At 37.4% G+C, this 20,891-nt stretch overlaps 1 protein-coding gene across 4 annotated transcripts in view; it reads right to left on the bottom strand.

The window, feature by feature from the left end:
* Window positions 1–20,891, bottom strand: part of PREX2 (phosphatidylinositol-3,4,5-trisphosphate dependent Rac exchange factor 2) — a 192,221-nt gene that overhangs the window by 91,256 nt on the left and 80,074 nt on the right. For all 4 annotated transcript variants that reach the window (XM_052786784.1, XM_052786785.1, XM_052786787.1 and 1 more), the window contains 10 exons: window positions 18,619–18,768; window positions 13,907–14,051; window positions 12,236–12,336; window positions 8,290–8,393; window positions 6,913–6,962; window positions 6,277–6,352; window positions 5,439–5,511; window positions 4,146–4,288; window positions 3,901–3,993; window positions 2,433–2,581 (listed from right to left, as the gene is read on the bottom strand). In XM_052786784.1, the coding sequence (XP_052642744.1) occupies window positions 2,433–2,581; window positions 3,901–3,993; window positions 4,146–4,288; window positions 5,439–5,511; window positions 6,277–6,352; window positions 6,913–6,962; window positions 8,290–8,393; window positions 12,236–12,336; window positions 13,907–14,051; window positions 18,619–18,768 (1,084 nt within the window). The remainder of the gene's footprint in view (window positions 1–2,432; window positions 2,582–3,900; window positions 3,994–4,145; window positions 4,289–5,438; window positions 5,512–6,276; window positions 6,353–6,912; window positions 6,963–8,289; window positions 8,394–12,235; window positions 12,337–13,906; window positions 14,052–18,618; window positions 18,769–20,891) is intronic.

Genomic DNA, 20,891 nt, shown 5'->3' with positions numbered 1-20,891 from the left:
TACAAGCAAAGATCCAATATGAATGTAGCTAAAGACAGCATTTTGTTATTCAAGATAAAAGTGGAGAGCAATAAGTAGGTTACAAGGGTATAAGACTCCACACTTTCATTCAATTCACGGTTTCAGATTCAGCACCATTCATATTCCAGATACTTTGCACTTCTGACATCAGAAGTAAGAGCAAGCTGAGATACCGAAACCAATCAGAGGAAGGCAATACTATTTCACAGGGAAATTCAATATGCTAACTATGACCAAAGCATCACCACAGCTTTAAAATTCCTCCCAAAGGGACTGCGATTTGGGTAGGCTGCCACAGCACAGCAACACTGAAAGCCCTGGGAAGGCAGGCACTCTCTCAGCCAAAAGGACAGAGCCTGGGGACCGCAGATCATGAGAGGCCTTGTCAGATGGGCTGCAGATGAATGCACAGACTAGATCCATATTAGAATTTATTAACATCTAAATGTCTATCTACTTGGTGAGTTTTATTGAAAACATATTTTGTCACAGTTTTTCTGAGCAGCTATGCAAAGTACTGAGTTTTGTAAAGCAAGAATCGCCTACTACTGTTCATATAACTTGTAAGCACATTGTGCTACGCTACCGTTTGGTCTAAATGCAACAGTAGTAAACCTACTGACAAACATAACCAACAAACACACAGTTCTGAGAATCAAAATTCACATCTACTCCTTAAAATGAAGCCTTGAGCTTGCCCAAAGTAAGCTAGCATATCCATATGATATCAGCTCAGGTTCCAGAAAAAGCAACACAGCTGCATTAGCCCTTATCAGAGCTAGTTAGGTCATGCATAACAGTGTGCTGATCTAACTTTGCAGCCTTTACTGCCAGAGCCACCTCTGTTATTATTTAAGGGATCTTTGCCCCGAGCTCCATTTGCCAGTACAAAAGCAGACAAATTCAAATTGATGCTGAAAAGTGATTTTAAAATACATTTGGACTGTAATAAACTTGATTTACAGGTAGTTTTGAATAATATCATTGCATCATTTCTTGTACTTTCATTTTTTTCTGGTATACATCATGTTTAGCATTTGGAGACGATTATCAGCAGAGGTGAGATCCGAAACCCACTGAAGACTATACATTTTTTAAAAAAATTAGAATATTCTTGAGATGAATAAATTTTCATTTTAAATACTTTCATAAGTATAGCATCATTTAGTATACTTATATATTGACTAAGGTTGATAAAATCTATATGGTTTCATTCTGAAAATGCTTTATGAACGTGCTAATGAGCTATGAAAGACCATCACTGGCAGTTCAGGCTAAGAATTTAGGAGAGAAATGGCTCTTCTCCCAACACAGTTGTGCTAGCAGCAGCTCCTGACAAAAAGCAGGCATCACTGAAAAACAAATTCTTCAGCTCCTCTGAACTCCTCATTCACTAGATGATCTCTGTCAACCTTGAAATTCACCCACATTTTCACTGGCACGTTGTGTCAGAAATTAAACCAATATCTACATTAAAGAAAGGCCAAGATATGCCTTCTACACTTGCTACAACACTATCATCCACTGGTTTGGGGGATTTTTTTGTTGTTGTTTTTGTTTGTTTGTTTGTGGGCTTTTTTGGAGTATCAGTCCAGATGCTCATCTTTATGCCATATTTCTTTCTTTGCTCTTTTCCTCTTTCTGGGTGCCATTGTATTTCTCAGGACACCTTTGCTTATTAACAGGAGAAATATGTCTCCATTCTACCGCTGAACCAGAGCCATTTCGAAGGTACTCTGTGTGTGCTATCTGGTAACAGAGCATGATTCCTTCTTACCCTGCAAAATTTGATCAAAATTACTCCTGACCACTGTTTCTTACTCTCCTCTTTTTATGGTATGTATAAACTAGTAACAACTGCATTAACTTTATTAATAGACCTATGCTCATTTACATACTTACTGAACCCAGCCATTAGTTCTCACTTTATATTTCTTTTATGTAACAAAAATTGCATTCGGGTAGGAATGGTCAAAACTGCGTACAGAAATGCATCTGTTACATAAAGATGGGGAACTGTTTACTTGCTCTTGCTGTTTACACAACCAGCACACAGGCTGAAGGGGCCCATTAGAGTCCGACTTCTGTCAAACCAGTAACTAATTGCCAGAGGAACTTGTTTAATAAATACAATGAGAGATAAGTGATCAAAACTGTCCGTATAGTCAAGGAAACTTCATTTAGACTTGTGGTTCCTGCATGTATTTAAAGTGGCAGTACTTGTGTTTCGCTTTTGCTGACTGACAAATGTAATAAAATCAAAGCAGATCAAATTGCCTGACTTCACAAAGTCAGGTTAGATACAGCATTTAAAATAACTTTACAGTAGTGCTGTCTGAAGTTCCACTGGTCTTTTAAAATTCACTTCAATTGTAGTTTGTAAAAATCCCCCCAAAGGAATGACAACTTACTCCCGTGGTTTAGTGCTCACAAGAACCCGCAGGGGCTTTCTGCTGCTTAAACATGATTTCAGGAAGCAATCCACTTCACTGAAGGGTCGCAGAAAAACCAGGTCACCGTTAATGGCAAAGATTTTCTTCCCAACTTCCAAGCCTGCCATCTAGAAAACAATAAAAGTTGTGTATATGTTTGCCTTTTATAACCACTAATATTATGTTTTCTTCTGCTGGCATGCAACCCCAATAGGAATAAAGATGTGCACATTTCTTTTACATTCTTTATGCCTCCTTCACATACCATGCACAAAAGACCTACACCACAAAACACTTCTAGAACTGGTTAAATTGACATGAAAGGTACAGTGAACACTCACTCTGAAGAGACCTAAATACAAGACCTAGTCTTAATCAAGATTTTATGACAGTATTACAATATCAGTTAGTATTTGTAATAATTAACACATCAGCTTTATTGAGCCAGTTTGGTTTGGGTTTTTTTTATGACATTACCTAATCCATCATTCTCCAAAGGAACTAAAGCTTCTTTTCATAAGGAAAGACCTGATTAATATTTTCGTAAGTGAATATTTATGAAGTTCCAAAACAAAACAATATCCTTAAACATTTTGTGGCCTTTGAGCCAAAGGTATGGCAAGCCAAATTGCATACAGTTTTTAAACTCTGGTCTAACAAGAAAGGAACCATAACCAGTTGGATGGCGGGAGTACACAGAACGGCTCAGGGCACAGGCTAAGCTTTAGCATCATCTGAGATCATGGCAGAACCTGACTGCTAGAAATCATCCTCAATATAGCTCTGTGGCTGTATTATATTATTGATTTGCTGTATCTATTTTTATCTTAAATTTCTATTCCACCACAAGATTTAGAAAGGCTTGAAATGTAGGTCCAGATTTTTTCTCTCATGGAAGAGACTCATTCTTTATGCTTAGATGTATAGAGATTCCCATGCAGTTCAGTAGAATATGAATTTACCCAAACAGAATCTAAAGCAATACTAACAAACAGAAAGGCTGTAATTCACACAGATTCTCAAATTCTAGACTTTATCCAAAGCTTGATACATCCTTTATTATGAAATATATCGAGTGCAACTCACAGACTAGCTTTATACTCATTTCATATTCTTCCAAAAATGTTTATTCCATTCATGATTAATGTCATCACTGGAATATTATAAAACATATAAAAATAAAATGATCACTCTTATATCACCACTCAATATGACAATTTACCTGAGCAGCAAATGAATGTTGATAATGGTCAGAGCAATATTTAAAAAAAAAAAAAAAAAAAAAATTTAAGGGAAAAAAATGGAAAAAAAAGATTCCTACCCACAGCTTTCTTGGAAAGTTGTCACTGTCACCTTCTACTACTATAGCTTTTCCTAACTGATGTGGAAAACATACATCTGTGACCAAGTGAATAAAACAGGGAGGATAATTTATAATACTTGATACCTCAGCATTTGATCCTTTCTCCACCACTTTAATAATTGGAACCTTATTTTTATCTTCTAAACCAAAACCATAAGTGCCTTCATTAGATTTAATCTGAAAAATAAAATTGTTCAGAAAATTGTTCAGAAAGGCATTAAGAAGAGCTGAAGTATATTCCCATTAAATAACAATACACGCTGCTAATTTATTGTCGCTACAGCAATTTTTTTAATCATCAAAGCATACAATCATTGGGTTTCACTCACCAGTAATGACTTGGCTATGACATTTTCCACTACTTTCAGATCATGTTTCATGAGTCTGTGCTTCATATTTGACCCTTCCATTTCTTCATCCGCATAAAAACGGAACAGCAGTGGTTCATCCTTAAATTCACTTTTCTCTAACACTGTATGATACAAACCCACACATATTAATCCTTTTTTTCCTCTTAAACTTTTGAATATCATGTCTTTCATGAACCATAAAATGCTGAACATGCATACACATATTAAATGCTAGCAAACTATTTTTGTGTGTGAATCTAGGGAAATCTTAATTTTTAACATTAACAACAATTTTCACTTAGATCCATCACAGATGGGTATCACTAAGCTCATTTTCAACTACAACATCTGGATTCCACCAAGCTGAGGAAGACGCATTAGCCTGAAATGGTTTTAGTGAAAATGGCAAGCACAAGGTTTTTTCCTAAAAAGGGTTTAAAAACATGATTTTGAAAAGTTCTGCTGGACAGCTGCTGGAGATGTTCAGCACCAAGTTCTGGCACTCTCCAGGTGGTAAAGCATGCCAGGTTCAGCATCAGAAATGGGTTTGGTGGGGATGTGGAAGCAACTAGAACAGCAGACGGATGCAGTTCGTATATTTAAAAATCAAAGGAAAAAGAATTAACGGTGCCAGAGAGGAAGTTAATTCTCCCTCCTTCTCTAAACAACCTGATGAGAAAATAATTTCTTCCTTTTTTCATTTCAGTAAGTGACCTACTGCTTCAATCCTTTCACTGAAATCCTCCCCCTGATGGTATTAAGTGTGACCTTGTTCACCTCATTTTTAGTACTGCACACATATCTGCTCTCCTCTCCCTTCCTCATTGTTTGCTGCTGTCCTTATGATTTTCCTATTGTCACCACTTCGCTTTTCTAAAGTCATGCTCCTCCATGCTTTATTCATTCCCCCAAAAATGTCTCCTTTCTTTTCTACATATTTCCTAAGTTTTTATTGCCTCATCTGTGCAAACATGTAGTACCTGCTTAAGAAATTTCTTTCCAAGTGGCTAATAAAACTGCCCCCCCTAAATCCATTAGAGGATGAATTCCTCAATATATGTTATAAAATTAACTGAAAATAATTTTCAGGGTATACAACAGCTATTTTTTTTCTTCCAGATTGTAGCATAGGTCACTTCGGCAATACAGTGAAAGAACTTCCTATCCCTTCTATAATCTTTACCAGGCCCTGCATCTCCCTCCAAATATGCAGACAGCATTAAACAAAAGGTAAGAAGGTAAGCATAGCTTGTACAGAATGTATTTACTTACCATGGTGCATAAACCCATTATCACAAAGAGCTACACCGAATATCATAGCTTCCTCCCTTGTCCGGCAATCCCCCTGTTAAACCATAGCGTATTTTTTTAAATATATTTTAATATAGCAGCAAAATGGATACTATGCACAATGGCATAACCTCACAGGGCTGGCAATGGTTGTAGATTATATTTACCACAGCCATCTTTATATACACATTTATAGCATACATATAAAACAGTATATACATGTTTATCATAGAATCATAGAATAGCTTGGGTTGGAAGGGACCCTTGTATGGTATACCTCTTTATAGTTACAAATAAATATGTAAGCATTTTAGTAACACTACATTCTCCATAAAAATTGAACATAATAGAATCTAAAAGTGTCAAAGTTTTTAACTTTTATTTTATAAAATGGGTGCACATTGACTGAGTGAACAGGATACCCTGTTCTTGTTCCTAGTTTGCTTAAAGTAAAACAGAACTGATAACAGCAAATTGGTACTGACTTTTATCCATCTAGTTAGTAATTTAGAGTTTTTCAGAGCCTATCCATTTCATTTTAAGCCATGAACAATGTTACATGCTGAATCACAAAGCTAAGTCTCATTAAAACATTTAAAGTTCAATTGCAAATAGGGAAGATAAGCATAAAAGGGATGAACAGCATGGCTGCTGACAGCTGATTTCTGTTTCTTTACTAGTTTAAGAGGATTACACTTACATGCGCTGATTTAATAACCCTTACACAAAGTGTCTACATGTTATTCTGCTTAATACATCACTAGCTTTCAAATTAGAATTGAAATGCAAAACATACATAAATCCAAAGGTGTATACTTGCCTGTGCAATCAACCAGTCTATGAGTTTGTTAGCCATGACCACAGATTTGTAGGTTCTCAAGTGATAATCTTTATCCCTGTTCAAAACAAAACAAAACAATTTAAGAAAATCAAACAAAAACTCAAAAGAGCCTAACAGAAAAAAACCTTGTATTTTATAATCAATTTAGTGCAAGCATGAATTGAGCATTTTGTAATGGTTCAGAAGCTGCCTCTGGAGTAAGAAAGCAAGTCAAACCTTTCAGCGTAGATAGAAAGGAGGAGGCTGACCATATCTTACTTGGGTGATAATGTCACTGGAGCATAAAGGCAGTTGTTCTGTTACAGCTGGGATTCTCCAAATGAGGTAATGGAGTGTTAGTAAAGGAGTGTATTAATATATACAGTATGCATATAAGCCTATCCATCAGGACCTAGAATGCTACAAGAGTCTCTAAAAAAAGGTCATATTGAACAGAGTTTGCAGCATTTAATGATTCAGTTATGCTTTTTGTCTTGATAGCCCTTCAAACTTGTTTGATTACTCCAAAGAGACCTATCTTGAAAGGATGGGTTAGGTTCCTACATTCAAACGCAGTATCTTCAGATTATATACTTCTTCTGAATGACTCTCTAAGGATTTCCCAATTGGACTCACCTAATTACTGGGGTAAACAGACTGTGAAGACGACAGTACAGTCGTACACCCTGTTAAAGAGAACGAGGAGGTTAGTTAACCACATGCTCACACCACAGAGAACATAAGAGGAACAGATGCAGTGAGGAAGCCTATATGTTCTAAATGCACTTCATTTAGACAGTAAAAAAAGTATGTTCAAATTTCTGTATATTTTCATATCCCAAAACTTAGTATTTCCAGATAACAATATTGATGAATAAATTATGAGAAAGAAAACATTTCCAATCTAATCTCAGCTTCACTGAGACACATGCAAAAATGATTAGTTTTAAGGTAGCATTAAAAAATTCTGAAGGTATAGTATTTTGAAAGAAAAGTACACAAAACCTGAAAGATAAAGCAATGTTTCCACAAGGTTTTCCCAATCACTGGTTGGTATTCTACACACAAAGTGAGTAATTAAAGGAAAAAACACTGCATTTGATTATACGCATCAATACTTTACTTACAAATTGAGATTATAACTAACCAATAAACTTAAAAAAATGCAAAAAGATTCAAAGATTGGGAAAATTTTCAAGTAAAAACAAAAAATAAAACATTTGGAGGAGTTTAAGAAATTACCATCAGAAAATTTTATGTAAAAAAAGAAATCACATTAGTATTACTTAGCAGACTATCAAAAAGCAATTATGTTTATAATATGTAAGAAGAACCATGTATAACAATTAGATTCCATCCTACCTTGATGTGCCTGGTAGTTCACTATTGAAGGTTCTTCTAGATATACCTTACATTAACAAATGCCAGCAGAAAAGCGAATGACAACGGTAATGTAATACCCAAATGCTGACATTTTCTTTCGCCTCAAAATCATGAAACATTTGAATATTAATGAGTTCAAAGGCAACTTTGTTCAATCATTTTGTTATGCTCAGTAGCAGAGATGGATAGCACTACTTATCTGTGTTTAAACATCTACATGACTGCAGATTTACTGCCTTGTTAAGGCACTAATAAAAGACACTCAGATTTAAGAGAAAATTAAAACCATTTTTCTACATATAGCTTCACATCTATTAAAATGGCCTGAAAAATACAACAGACTGAAACGCCAGCTTCAGAATCACCCAGAAACACAGGCAATGCATCCTGCATATGACACCATTAAATAACAAAAATAAGTAAAAAATAACTAATTTTGTATTAAAACATGTAACAACAAGCCAAAATCTTCCCTTACAAATGGAAAACTGAATTTGATTCACATAAATATAGACAGGCAAGTGTGAGGGGATGTTGTTTACCCTAGCATAATATTTTACATTAGTTTTCAAGCAGAACCTCCATTTCCTGTGCGTCCTTCCTAGTAATAGCAACTGTTCTATTCTGTACCTTAGAGATCACATCCTGCATCTCGTTTCTGGGGTAGTATGTTCCATCATCGTATCGGAATCTGTACAGCATGTGTTCAGGTTTGAATTGGTGCTTATCTGTAACTACATTAAAAATAAAAAAAAAAATCATGTATTGTTAGGTGACTTTCTGAAGAAATCAACAAGAGAGAAGAGGGCCAGCATAATTTCTTCTAATGACAGCCCATTACACAGCAATAGGTAGATTTCAGACAGGGAGGGCAGGAAGTCCAATGAGATCATCCGCCCTAAGTTCCTTTATGTCACTGGTGACAATATTTTTCACAACGTCTAAGTAGTCCAGAAGAAACCAAACAATTTCAAGTCACGGGGCAAAGAGTAAGAAAGACAAACAGGCAGGAAACAGCCTGAAAAATTAGGCATTCCAATCTTTCTAGTCTTCAGCACTTTTGCAAAGCTTATCAACCAAATAGCCAAATAAAGCTTCTTTTGCAACTATTCATATTATCGTTCCACATTATTCTCTGTTCTAATTCTTGCTGAGGTCAGTCTCAGATGAGACAGTAAAGATACAAACCCTCCACAACACATCTGACCAGTCTTGCACCGGGGAGGAAGGAGTGAGGGAACATCTTCCTCTATACATAGCCAGCTGAAAGTCTTAAGTGCAACAGACTGGCAATCATTATGAAGGTGTTGATAATCCATTTCCCCAAAGACCCATGAAAAAGGATCTTAACCGGTAGATTTCCAGAGTTTCACAAGATTCCAGCAACAAACCTCACAACTTCAAGTGTTTTGTCAAAACAGTCATATTGTATGATACAAAACTTCTGGAAACGGTACTACAGCAAGTCTTTCTGAAAAACAGCTAATTTATTTGATGGCTGAGGACAGCACTAGGCACTAGCACCATCCTAGGATAACTGTCTTGTATTAATTATTGTTTTGCTTGCAGATGTAAGCTTCAACTTTGAAACTAAATTTGCATGTCATCAACTGATAAAGGAGGGTACTGTAATGTCTTCATTAATCAGAGTAACAGGCCTGACAGTGTTAGGTAATTCTTCTGTGCATGCCTTCCTATACCAAGTGATTAGACCACCATACATTATTCTCTTCAAAAAATTTAGTTAGGTGTCATAAACTTTGCATAGTAAGGTGCCTTCTGTCTGCATCGTTTCTCATGACCCTTCAAGCTCTTCAGTATCTCCACATATCATCTGATACATGGACATAAAAACTGGACTTCATATATTAAATGGTTTCACCAGTGTCATGTGCAAGAGCAAAATAACTTCTCTACCTGTATTTGATATATCTACTAATAGTAAAGCCCAGGACATTATTCCAATTGCCTTGAACTGATGGCTCATGCTAAGGTGATTATCCAGAATAACCCCTAAGCTCTTTTACGTATCATTGCTTTTCAATACATCAGATACAGACTACAAAATTTTCATATATAATGCCTAGCATAAGCATCTAAATGAATGTTAATGGATTGTGATGGTTTAACTCAGGAAAAAAAGGTATCTTCTAGTTCTGTAATAAAAAAAATTTCCTACTGTTGAAGAAAAAATATATTCCACTAGATTAACATACATTAAGAGTTTCCAAAACCAGCAACTACAGCAAATAGAAAAACCACCACCAGGACAGCATTGCCTAAGGCCAAATTGTTCCTCACTGTTACACAGATGCACTGGGAGGGGAACCAGGCCTACAAGCACCTTTCCTTTCTTGCATGCCCATGATGAACAGAGCAGCTATGCTCTTCAAGGAACACAAGCACTGCTCTGTCTTTGCAGCCCCTACTCACACTCAGTGCACCAGAAACTAACAGAACAGGTCCACAGAGCTGGCATATCCTGAGTTTCAAACACTTAAAGCTGACAAAACACTGCATTCCCACTAAAATAAGGAACCCCAAGTTGTTTTGCATGTCACTCCGAACAAGGTACCTGTGTTTTGTGTTGGAATAGATTTATATGGCACACACTAAGAAAAGCGAACTGATGCAGATTTAAACTGATCTTTTCTTTTACTTTTTTTGCCAGGGTAATTTTGACTCAGATCAGTGTACCAGTCCAAGAAACTGCACCGCAACGTAAATACTTATTCATTTTAAAACTATATGATAGTCAGATTAATTTTGTAACTACAAAGCTCCTTGCTTCCTTGAGAGGAAGCTTCCATCTCTAATCAGCAGCAGCAAGTGACTGGACAAAGCATCTCAGCCCATTGGCTGATATAAGTCATTTCAGATATTACAGAATGCCACCAGGTGGATTTAAAATAGCAACATACAAACAGATTTTTCCCTTTTGCAAAACTGGAGGAAGGAATTAAAAAAAAAATCCCACAAGGAAAACCCATAACTTTTCTACTTGCAAGAGTTCACACATCAGGAAGTAAAACAATGCCCATCACAACATGGGTCTGGCATTGCTAGAATGAAGCCCAGCAAAGTGAAAATAATGACCAGCATAGTGAATATGCAAAGTCTAACAAAGCCCTCTATAACATTTGCAATGTGAATAACAGCCAAAATTTCCTTCTCCCTTGCTCCCTCTGTGAAAACAGATGGTTCATTCAACTTTATTTTAAGAATTCTATTTTCACTGAACCACAGCTGGATCCACTATTCAAAGAAGCATGTCTGGCTCACATTTCTATGCTCTAATATAATTACCCTTTTATCTCATGAAATTACACAGTATTCATTTAACTCTGTATTGAGAAAGTCTATGAGTGTATTTGGGATATAAATTACAAGATCAGGAGAAGAATCTTTGGCAATAGAATCATTCCATTGAAACAGTTCTGTGTGTGTAGTAAACATAATAGCATCTGACATTTGAATGATGGTGGAGGAAAATCATGTAGACTGACATTAAAGAATTAAAGACTACATGACTACTGATGAATAACTGTAATGTTTTTGCTCCTACTCTGCGTATGTTTAAAATGCACAAAGCTAAGTGGCACTCTGTTACTCCGCTTTCTTTCCCGTCAAGGACACTGAAAACATTGTGGCGAAGAACTTAAAAAGCTGGCTGTAGTATAAAAGCATTAAAATGTATATTATCAATGATTCCATCTAAATTTCCACCCTGGATCCATGCTGGAACAGCAGCTAACTTCACAACTGTTTCACTATTTGTTTTTTTTAAGTGATTGTACCTATTGTAAGCCAAACATGCCTTCAAAAACAGAAGTTTCTCCAGTTTGCTTACATGGTCCTGTTGGACTATACCTTGTAAAAGAGAAAGAAATGAGGACCTGCTCTGGTAGGAGAAAAATGTTGCCAATGCAAATTACCTCCAGAAATCAAACCTTCTTACTGGCTCAAAACTGAACCATTTCAGTGATACTTCTCTCCAGAATTAGCTACACACAGATAGCTGACTGAAAGTTTCAGCATAAAAATACCCATTTTAGTAACTATACAATGTAGTGAAAATAAGGCCTTCAAATTCAAAAGATTCAGCTGTTGGGTTCTAGGTTGCATTCCACCAGCTCCACTTGTAATACCTAACAGATGAGCAGACACACTTATGAACAGCCAGCTGTGACACTCTCTTCTACAATTCTTAGCTGAACATGTATCCCTAAAAAGTCTGGCCTTAATAAAAGGCTTAAATCCTTAAAAGCAGTCTACCATTCTCTCTTCCCCCAGAATTTATTTTTTCTTACAAGAGAACAGGAATGTTTCTCTAGGTCCCTGTTGGCAATGTTGTGATCCCAACAGCATAGATGTAATCTGATTAAATCAATGGAGCCTCTCCCAGTAAATCTGCTAGGCATGGACAATGGCCCCATGAGGTCCCTGCAAGGATATAATGCAGATTCAACAAGCTGTCTCACATTAACAAGACCATCTTTTTGTCAAACAAAATTAAGTCCACTCTAATTACAACAATTACCTTGAAAACAAGTAAGTTAAAACTAATTATATTTACCATGATGGATAATGCCGTTCTCTAATAAAGCTTGGCCAAGATGAACACCTTCTTCAGATTTGTGTATCTCTCCAATTTCCAACAACCAGGACACAAATTCACTGAAATAAAAACAGATACAAAAAACAAACTTTAAACGTCATACCACCAGACCTACTACATTTCCCTCTCAGTTACTAGTGTTTCTTACTAATGTAGTAAGTGATTCTTAAGCCTAATGATCTTCAGAATGTCAATACCACCTTTAAAAAACCCACTCATTTCAACTTCTTTATTATTTCAACATAAATACATATGGTTTCCCTTGAGATGTCTTTTCTGCTCAGAAGTTTTACCTGCACGAAGTTTACCTTGCACATGGTGAAGACTTTCCATGTTTTCTGGGATTTCCTAAACTAGCATAGCCACATTTGACCAGATGGTCAAATATAAAAGCAATCCCAGGCATACCTACTGCACCTGCCCAGGGCAGATATGCCATGAAGGCAGAACATAATCGCAGTATGATAGAACAGTAGGCCTGTTACTTCCAAGGTGTGTCAGACACTGACATCCTGAGCATATACACAACATATATACTGCAAGTGCAGGAAATGCCTGGCTTGTATAACAATAAACCTGACGCAGTTTAGAGACACTGAATTTGTATCACGCAAGATATCTGCATGCGTGTTACAGATCAGAAGAACAGTGTAGTGAGGTAGCACAACATCCACATTCACAGGTTTTAACTGGTGACCTAGGGACCAGCAAAACCGTACTTCAAAAGGGTCCACTTCAAAAATAGCATAGAAAAGCAGCCATTTGATGGCAGGTTTAAATGTTTCACACATGGCTCCTCACCATGGATTCTTCACCTGCTTCCAACAACTTCACTGAGGAAACATGATTCAACCACGACTCAATCTATAATCTTATTCCTGGTTTCAATTCTCATCAGCTATGTGATTTCTGACAGCACATGAAAATCTCCCAAGTTTCACTTCCACTTTTGGACCCAGTGGTATCTTCACTACAACGTGTTTGTGTAAAACAGTCAATCTACTTTATAAAAATACTTTCCATACTTAACTGTCTTACAGTCAAATGAAATAAGTGATCATCCCTCTGCCTCCCAAAATAATTCTTTTGTGATCTACACATTTTTAGGGTACCTACTGCTTTCTCTTCCTCTTGCATTCCGTCTTCTTAAGCCATAGGTATAATATGGCATTATAAAGATCCTCCCCATAATAGGGGTAAACATTTAAACATGTAAACTTTATTTAGTAACTCTGTCCCTGACATTCAGGCAAGAGGAGGACAGAAGCAGTTTTAGAGACAGAGATTTTTTAAGTAACAAAGCAAATTTGATACTCTAAACTAGGCATTTCAGAGACAAAATGCATTAAACAAGTTGGGAATTATTTCTTTAAAGAAACTATTTTATTTGGTGCATTTTCATATTTTCAACATGCCTTTGCAGCCTTGTCCCTTTAATAAACCTACTTTGGAATACAAGTACACATGCATAAATTTCAGGCAGACCCAGTTTACGTTTTGGCTAAATTTTAGGAGGCAAATAGGCCTCACAGACATTACAAATAAAGCATGGTTTCTGCAGAATCCCAAAGAAGATTTAAAATGTGGTTTTAGTTCGTTAAAATTCATGCTATAAAATGCATATAATACCTTCCAAGAAAGCATTTGGGGAAAGTGGTTAATTTCCTCTTCCTGTCTTTGATGAGATTCCCTTGTTTGCACATCATTTTGTACAGTCTTTCTCCTTGCTCAGAGATCATCACCCAAGTGTCCTGTTCCATGCCCAATTTTAAACCTGCCAAAAATGCATTAAAATTTTATGAAGTGATATTGCCATTATATTTCAGTATCTTCCCCAAAATGGAGAAGCAATACCAATATTTTACATAAAAAAAAATTTAAAGGAACTGTTTTCCATTTTTTTTTCTCACAAGAAAGTTAAACCATGAACATCTGATCTTCACAAAGCATAATCAAATGATATCTTTAAGTTCCTCACAGTGAAGTTAAACTGTTACTATATCGACATCACCATTGATATTGTAGTAATAAATATTAATGCTGTGATTTTCAGACTTCAGTACATGAACATGTGCAAGGGACTAGTCATGTCTTCACAAGTTTAAAAGAAAAAGGACCTTGGTTTTGCCCTTACCATGTGATAATAAAAATGTTTTCACTTAAAAGAAACTTTTACAAATTTCCAATTAATAGTAACTAGTTATCTGTTATGCATTTGTTGGTTTCCCATAAGATTAATTCACCCCTTTTCCACAAAAGCATATACACAACTTGATTTTTATTTGCTTCAGAATTTTTACAACAGCAGAAAGCTATCAAGGGTTTTATTTCAGTATTTCTTACTGGTTTATTTTTTCCTCTTTCTCTTCTTGAGAAAATCATTATGTTTTCTGAGTAACAGATGATCAAAACCAGTTTTTGTTGATTTATGCATCCTACCAGCCATGTACAGAAGCTTGTGCTTCCAATGAATACCACAGACCTTCATATCCCATGTACTTTCTCAATAAACAATTATTAATTCTGGACAAAACCACACATTTCTGGAATATCTTGTATACATGTTCTCAGTTTCTGTTCAGATTTTTACATTTTTAAAACTATAACTGTACATATTCAATCTGAGTAATAGTCTGCCACTTCTTTAATTCTGAAAATATTGCCAGAAAAAATGTACGTGTCATGAGAAAAAGCTAACACTGTGTTATGGTTTGTGTGGCACGGGTTTTTTTGGTAGCAGGGAAGTGGCTGCAAGGGCGGCTCCTGTGAGAAGCTGCTAGAAGCTTCCCCAGCTCCAAGTCGGACCCGCCTCTGGCCAAGACCAACCCCGTCAGTGACAATCAGCCTCTGCGATAACAGATTTAAGAAGGGGAACCTGCAGTGAGCAGGGGGATTGGAATGTGAGAGGAACCCCTCTGCAGATACCAAGGTCAGTGAAGAAGGAGGGGAGGAGGTGAGTGGAGGAGGGGATGCCCCTGCAGCCCGTGGTGAGACAGCAGGCTGTCCCCCCCCAGCCCACGGAGGTGAGCAGGGGAGCGGAGGCCCACCTGCAGCCTGGGGAGGAGCCCACCCTGGAGCAGGTGGATGCCACCGAAGATGGGTGTGAGTCCATGGGAAAGCCTGCGCTGGAGCATTTTGTGCCTGAAGATCAGCCCGCGGAAAGGACACACACCAGGGAAGTTCGGGAAGAACTGAAGCGCACAGAAAGGACCCACACTAGGGAAGTTTGTGAGGAACTGCAGCCCGCGGAAAGGACCCACTTTGGAGAAGTTCATGGAGAACTGTCTCCCATGGGAGGGACCCCACTGCGGAGAAGGGGACAAGTGAGGAGTCCTCCTCCCCCTGAGGAGGAAGGAGCGGCACAGACAAGGTGTGGGGAGCTGACCCCAAACCCCACCCCCTGTTCCCCTGCGCCGCCAGGGGGAGGAGGTGGAGAGAACCGGGAGTGGGGTTGAGCCGGGAAGGAGGGAGGGGTGGGGGGAAGCTGTTCTAAGGTTTGGGTTTACTTCCTAAGATCCTTGTTTTGTTTTGATTTGTAGTAAATTTATTGATTTTGTTTCTTCCCCAAGTTGAGCCTGTCTTTTGCCCATGACCGTAAGTGGTGAGTGATCCCTCCCTCTCCTTATCTCGACCCACGAGCCTTTCTTTATATTTTCTCCTCATCCCACCGTGGCCGGGGCGGGGGGAGTGAGCGAGCAGCTGCGTGGTGCTTTGTTACCGGCTGGGCTTAAACTGCGACGCAATGGTACTGGACACAGATAAGAGGACTGTCTCTCATTATCCATGAACCAGATAGTGGTGATGCCACACAAACAGATAAAACCTGATGCATTCCCAGGAAAAGAAAACTTAACCAATATACTACTTTTGGAGCTTATAGGATGTTGATACTTTTATTTGTATTGACTGTTTGAATCAGGTCATCACAGCATCATCAGCCTTAAAGATAATCACCTTTTATGTAAATTTCTAACTTGCTGAATGCCTCAGATGGTTACAGGATAGCCCCAAAATGGACAGAAAGACTTCCTAGTAAAAAGCTTCCAATTCAGCCTGATTCCTCCTAGCAAGAAAATACAATCTATAAAGTGGTCCTAGTTGATACTTCAATTACAACCGCTGAAATCTCTGCTGAAGTACTTCACTTAGGGCATTCTCTCCCTTTTGCTCAGCTTCTGCTATATGGATTCCAAATAAAAGTATAGGTTGACCTTCTCTAAGTACACTGAATCTCTGAGTCTCCTAACACAAACAGCCCAGCAAATCCCAGCTATATGGCACACTCAGGCTGTATTTCCATGTCTCACCCCTGCTCCACATGCCGTATTTACGTAGTCTGGAGACCACTGCAATCTGCCATTCTGTGTGAGATGTGGGGTCTACAGCACTGCTAGGAAGCGGTGCGCACACAGTACAACCAGGAGGGAGCCACTCACATGAGCCTCACTCCTAGCCCAAGAGATCTAGGAAGGGTGTTCATTTGATTTAGTTCATCTCAGACTTGCAAAGGAGATAGAACACTGTTCTCACGTGTGCAGTCACTTCAGTGAAATTGCCTATATATATATATACACACACACGAACAGGCTCCATGTCATATTAAGTAAACATACAACTAAAGCATCTTTATGTTCACGGTGAATGGGAAAGTGTTATAGCTACATTTAGATACAGTATCTGAATCCTAAAAAGATAGCTGTTTGGTTCCCAAGTCATTTGGCAACTTGATTGCAATTAAGTTGATGCATCGTGCTTTGCAAGAGGTGTTTATACAGGTATTTTGAAAAAAATCACTGTGCCGGAGGAGGTGGATAAATTTATAAGTTGATAGAGTAACAGAGATATTCAAGAAACACTTTTGAAGATTCTGTGTTGCAAACTGAGTCTAAGCACGTACCAAATCCTCTCCTCTTTCTTTCATGGTTGTCTCCTTGGTGGCAAACGCACTGAGAACACCAGGAGCTGAAAATTTCACCAAATCATAGGATGCTAAAATACTAAGACATGGCTTGAAGTTGGGATGGCTACCTCAGACCTCACACTTGGCAAGGTTTAGCTCAAACTCACTTCTACTACCAGCTGCTCAATAGTATAGTGTGAAATAGTAAAAATAATTCAACACAAAATACTCCTACTCTTTCTATTTCTTACCTAAAGGTACCAAGAGTCTAAGAGAGCCAAACAACTTAACAGTGAAGTGGGATTTGTTAAAAACCTTTGTAGCCAGTTCCAGACAAGGCCCTATACAGAAGCAGACAAACCTGGTTTTTGTTGTATTTGATGCCATCTCTACCACATCACTTTTTCATTTGTTATTTTTAAAATGTTGAGGTTTTAGACTTCTAAGGCATCTTTTTAGCTTTTCTACTATTAATTCCTGATGGCACTATTAATTAGCCAGTGCTCAAACACCCTAGTTGAAACTCTGGTCCGACAGCAGATGATCTGCAAACATCCAGTATTCAACTTTAAAAGACCAAAGAAAGTATTATTAGTCTCCATTTACAACACAGGCACAAAACAGCTACTGCAACAGGTGACAGAAAATCTGTGCAGACCAGGAAAAGAATCCCAGATCTGACTACAAGGTTGTATTTTCTTTCAATACCAAGGCTCCAAACATCATTACTGATTAGGATATTTTAGCTTGCGAATGAAATTAGCTCCAGAAGATGATGATGCGTCATCTTTCCCTGGTTCTACTTTGTGCTGGGTTCACCTTGAATACATGAGGTTATCTGTGGTCACATTTGAGATCAGGATTATATTTCATCCCAGTATCCTTCCACCTTAATTCAGTTATTCAAAAAGATAGTGGTTTGCCAATGGCAATTCCTTACTTTCTTGGGTAGGGGAGAATACATCAAAGATGGGGTTGCGGGTATATTCTGTACCATTTCATGCTGGATCATCCGCATGAAGATCCAACACAGAAAACCTGCTCATTTCAGTGACTCAAATGGCCAGTCATAAAAGGGAATCAATGCATACAAATCCCACAAGCCATTTAGTATAGACCCTCATATACCACAAACGATAACAGTACACAGGCCTCAATGAAATCATGACTGGAATTTATACTGGTTGAGAATAAACTGTAAAATCATACATTAAATCATCTCCCCGTTTCCAAAACAGCATTCACTAGCAGCACACATGATTCAAACCATTATGGCCTTCCCAGTAGAAGTTTGATTTATTTTTTCCAAGCTGGTATTCATAAACCTTCAGCTGAACCTGACACCACAAGTTTGCCTAGCAGCTGGTTTTGCTTTATATGTCAACATAAAAATACACTATGGCTTTCTAGCAAAGCAACACAAGGAAGTTTATTAACCTACCTTTTCTTCTCTCTCGCTCCTTCAAAATAGCCTCCAGCCATTCTTGCTTCTCTTCAGGGGTTTTCGCCATGCATACAAACCATTTGTTCTTTGCTGTGTTGTGGATCTTCCAGCCATTAATAACAGTGTGGCCGCTGCTGTGATAGTCAGCTGGGAATAGATAAAATGGCTTTAAGGGCACCAATTCTTAAAAAAGCAATAGTTGTTTAAAATTATTAAGAACTCTTATCATTACACATAAAGCTCAGGAAATACAGAAGACTAAAAATGAATTTAAAGTTATCTGTGCTGCTTGTGAACCATATTGTAACTTAATAAGCTGTACTTTTAACTTTTAGTAAATAATGTCCTTTTTAAAATGTAACAGCAAGTTGCCTAGCATATGAAAGAAGGTATAAACTCGACACTAAAACAGGCAGAGTCCTATTAAAAGAACAGATCACGGTACTTGGAGTACTTTTGTTCATGTTAAACTGTAATAAATAATTCCTTAAAAAAGCAGCATTGTGGTTTTGCCCCTTAAATTACTCAGAGCCGCTGTGCTGATTGAATGATTTACTATTAAATTTAAAAAAGGACTAAACATACAGTGGGAAAAACACAATTTCCATTTGACAAGTAAGTAAATCATATATATTTGATGTATCTGTACTTGTTACCTGAATAAAAATATATCTATACTTACTTGTTTAAACAAACTGAAATATAATACAAGATTTACTCTGATTTGAAAAAAAAATGCATTAACCAAATGCATAATTTTTGAAATATGTTCCTAACAACTCTATGTTGCACACTATAGGAGAGAGGTAATAATTGCTGATGTTCTTAGATATCTTGAACTTCTGACTCTTAACATGTAAATCACTATGCTACAAAAACCAGACAATTTACTACTTATTACTCTTTAATTCTATAACATTTGATTTTAACATGCTAGTCCATACATCTTATTCAGAAATTAGCTAAACAAACTTCCTCTCCAAAACTAACACCCTTGAATATCCTTCACTAGGATTACATGCCTTTCCTGGGGGAAAATTTGTGAGGCATAAATTCCTCATGATAACAAATATATTTTTTTGCATAAAATACAGATTAAAACTAGAACTAGCAACTACTGTACAAAATATTAAGAAAATCAAAGGTCAACATTTTCTCACCACAAACTTTCATTAAGAGGAAAGAAAGTCCTAGGGCCAGCCCTGAACTACTACAATAACTACAGGGCTTTCTACTTTGCAAATACTTTTTCGTAATTCAGCCCTGTTTTGTATAATGAGATGGGATTTTCCAAAACTGAAACCGTTGCTGAAATGCTTGCTAAGATTTATCATAAATCTCTGCAGACATGCTAGTATCCTTTCAATAACTCTGCATTTTAATTAGATGGAAAGCAGCCAAGCTTTGTATACTGGGCTGGGAAATGTCAGGAACTACTAGAAAATCATGAGACTGATGGCTAATTTCTAAACCAACAAAATTTTCTAGTACTGAAAGCATATAAGAAAGTGCAAGCAAGTCTATGACAGGGGAAAAAAATGAAGTAAGTTATTTTTGCAACAGCACATTTATACCACTTATTTATCATATATTTATTCACATAACCTATGTGTAATATCCTTTGTCCCTTTAAAAGCACTGTTTCTTGAAAACTAGCCATCGTATCATTCATGCACTGTCAGAAAATCAGAGTCAAAAGTCAGGGAAAAGAAAGAAGCCTCAAACAAGCTCTCAGCTGACAGACTGCAGCCCTTTGGAGATAAGAGGCAAGAGCACTACTGGAGGAAGGAAGGTTAAGGTCCCTTTGTACTATTTAAGCATATACTTATAAACGTTGCAATATGGCACTAGCTGCACCTTTTTGTTTATTTATTAAGTTAGTGTTAATACATATAAAACTACAGAGTGATATTTTTCCTGTGGTCTTTGTTACCATATATCTATCATCACAACACCCATGTTATGTAGACAAATATTATGATCTCTAATGCAGTGAACACTAGCAGTTAAAATTGTGGCCAAAAAATTAAAAAATGATGGCTCAGACTCACGAGTGGATTTAGATCCTCTCATTTCACTCTGGACAGAAATTTGATGTAAACTTAGTAGTTTAATTCAGAAAAAATGGCTCATCCAGCCACTTGAATATCTCAGTGTAGAAAGGACATTTTAAACATACAGCGTCCTTGGCATCTGAAGGTCTGTAACTGCAGGGCCAAGAGGGCTGGCAGTTTGACCACATTTATCTCATGCCACTACAAACTGAATTC

The sequence above is a fragment of the Harpia harpyja genome, chromosome 5 (assembly GCF_026419915.1).
Source record: "Harpia harpyja isolate bHarHar1 chromosome 5, bHarHar1 primary haplotype, whole genome shotgun sequence".
NCBI lineage: Eukaryota > Metazoa > Chordata > Aves > Accipitriformes > Accipitridae > Harpia > Harpia harpyja.
The sequence above is the reverse complement of the archived record's forward strand: the minus strand, read 5'-3'. Positions and strand labels throughout refer to the sequence as shown.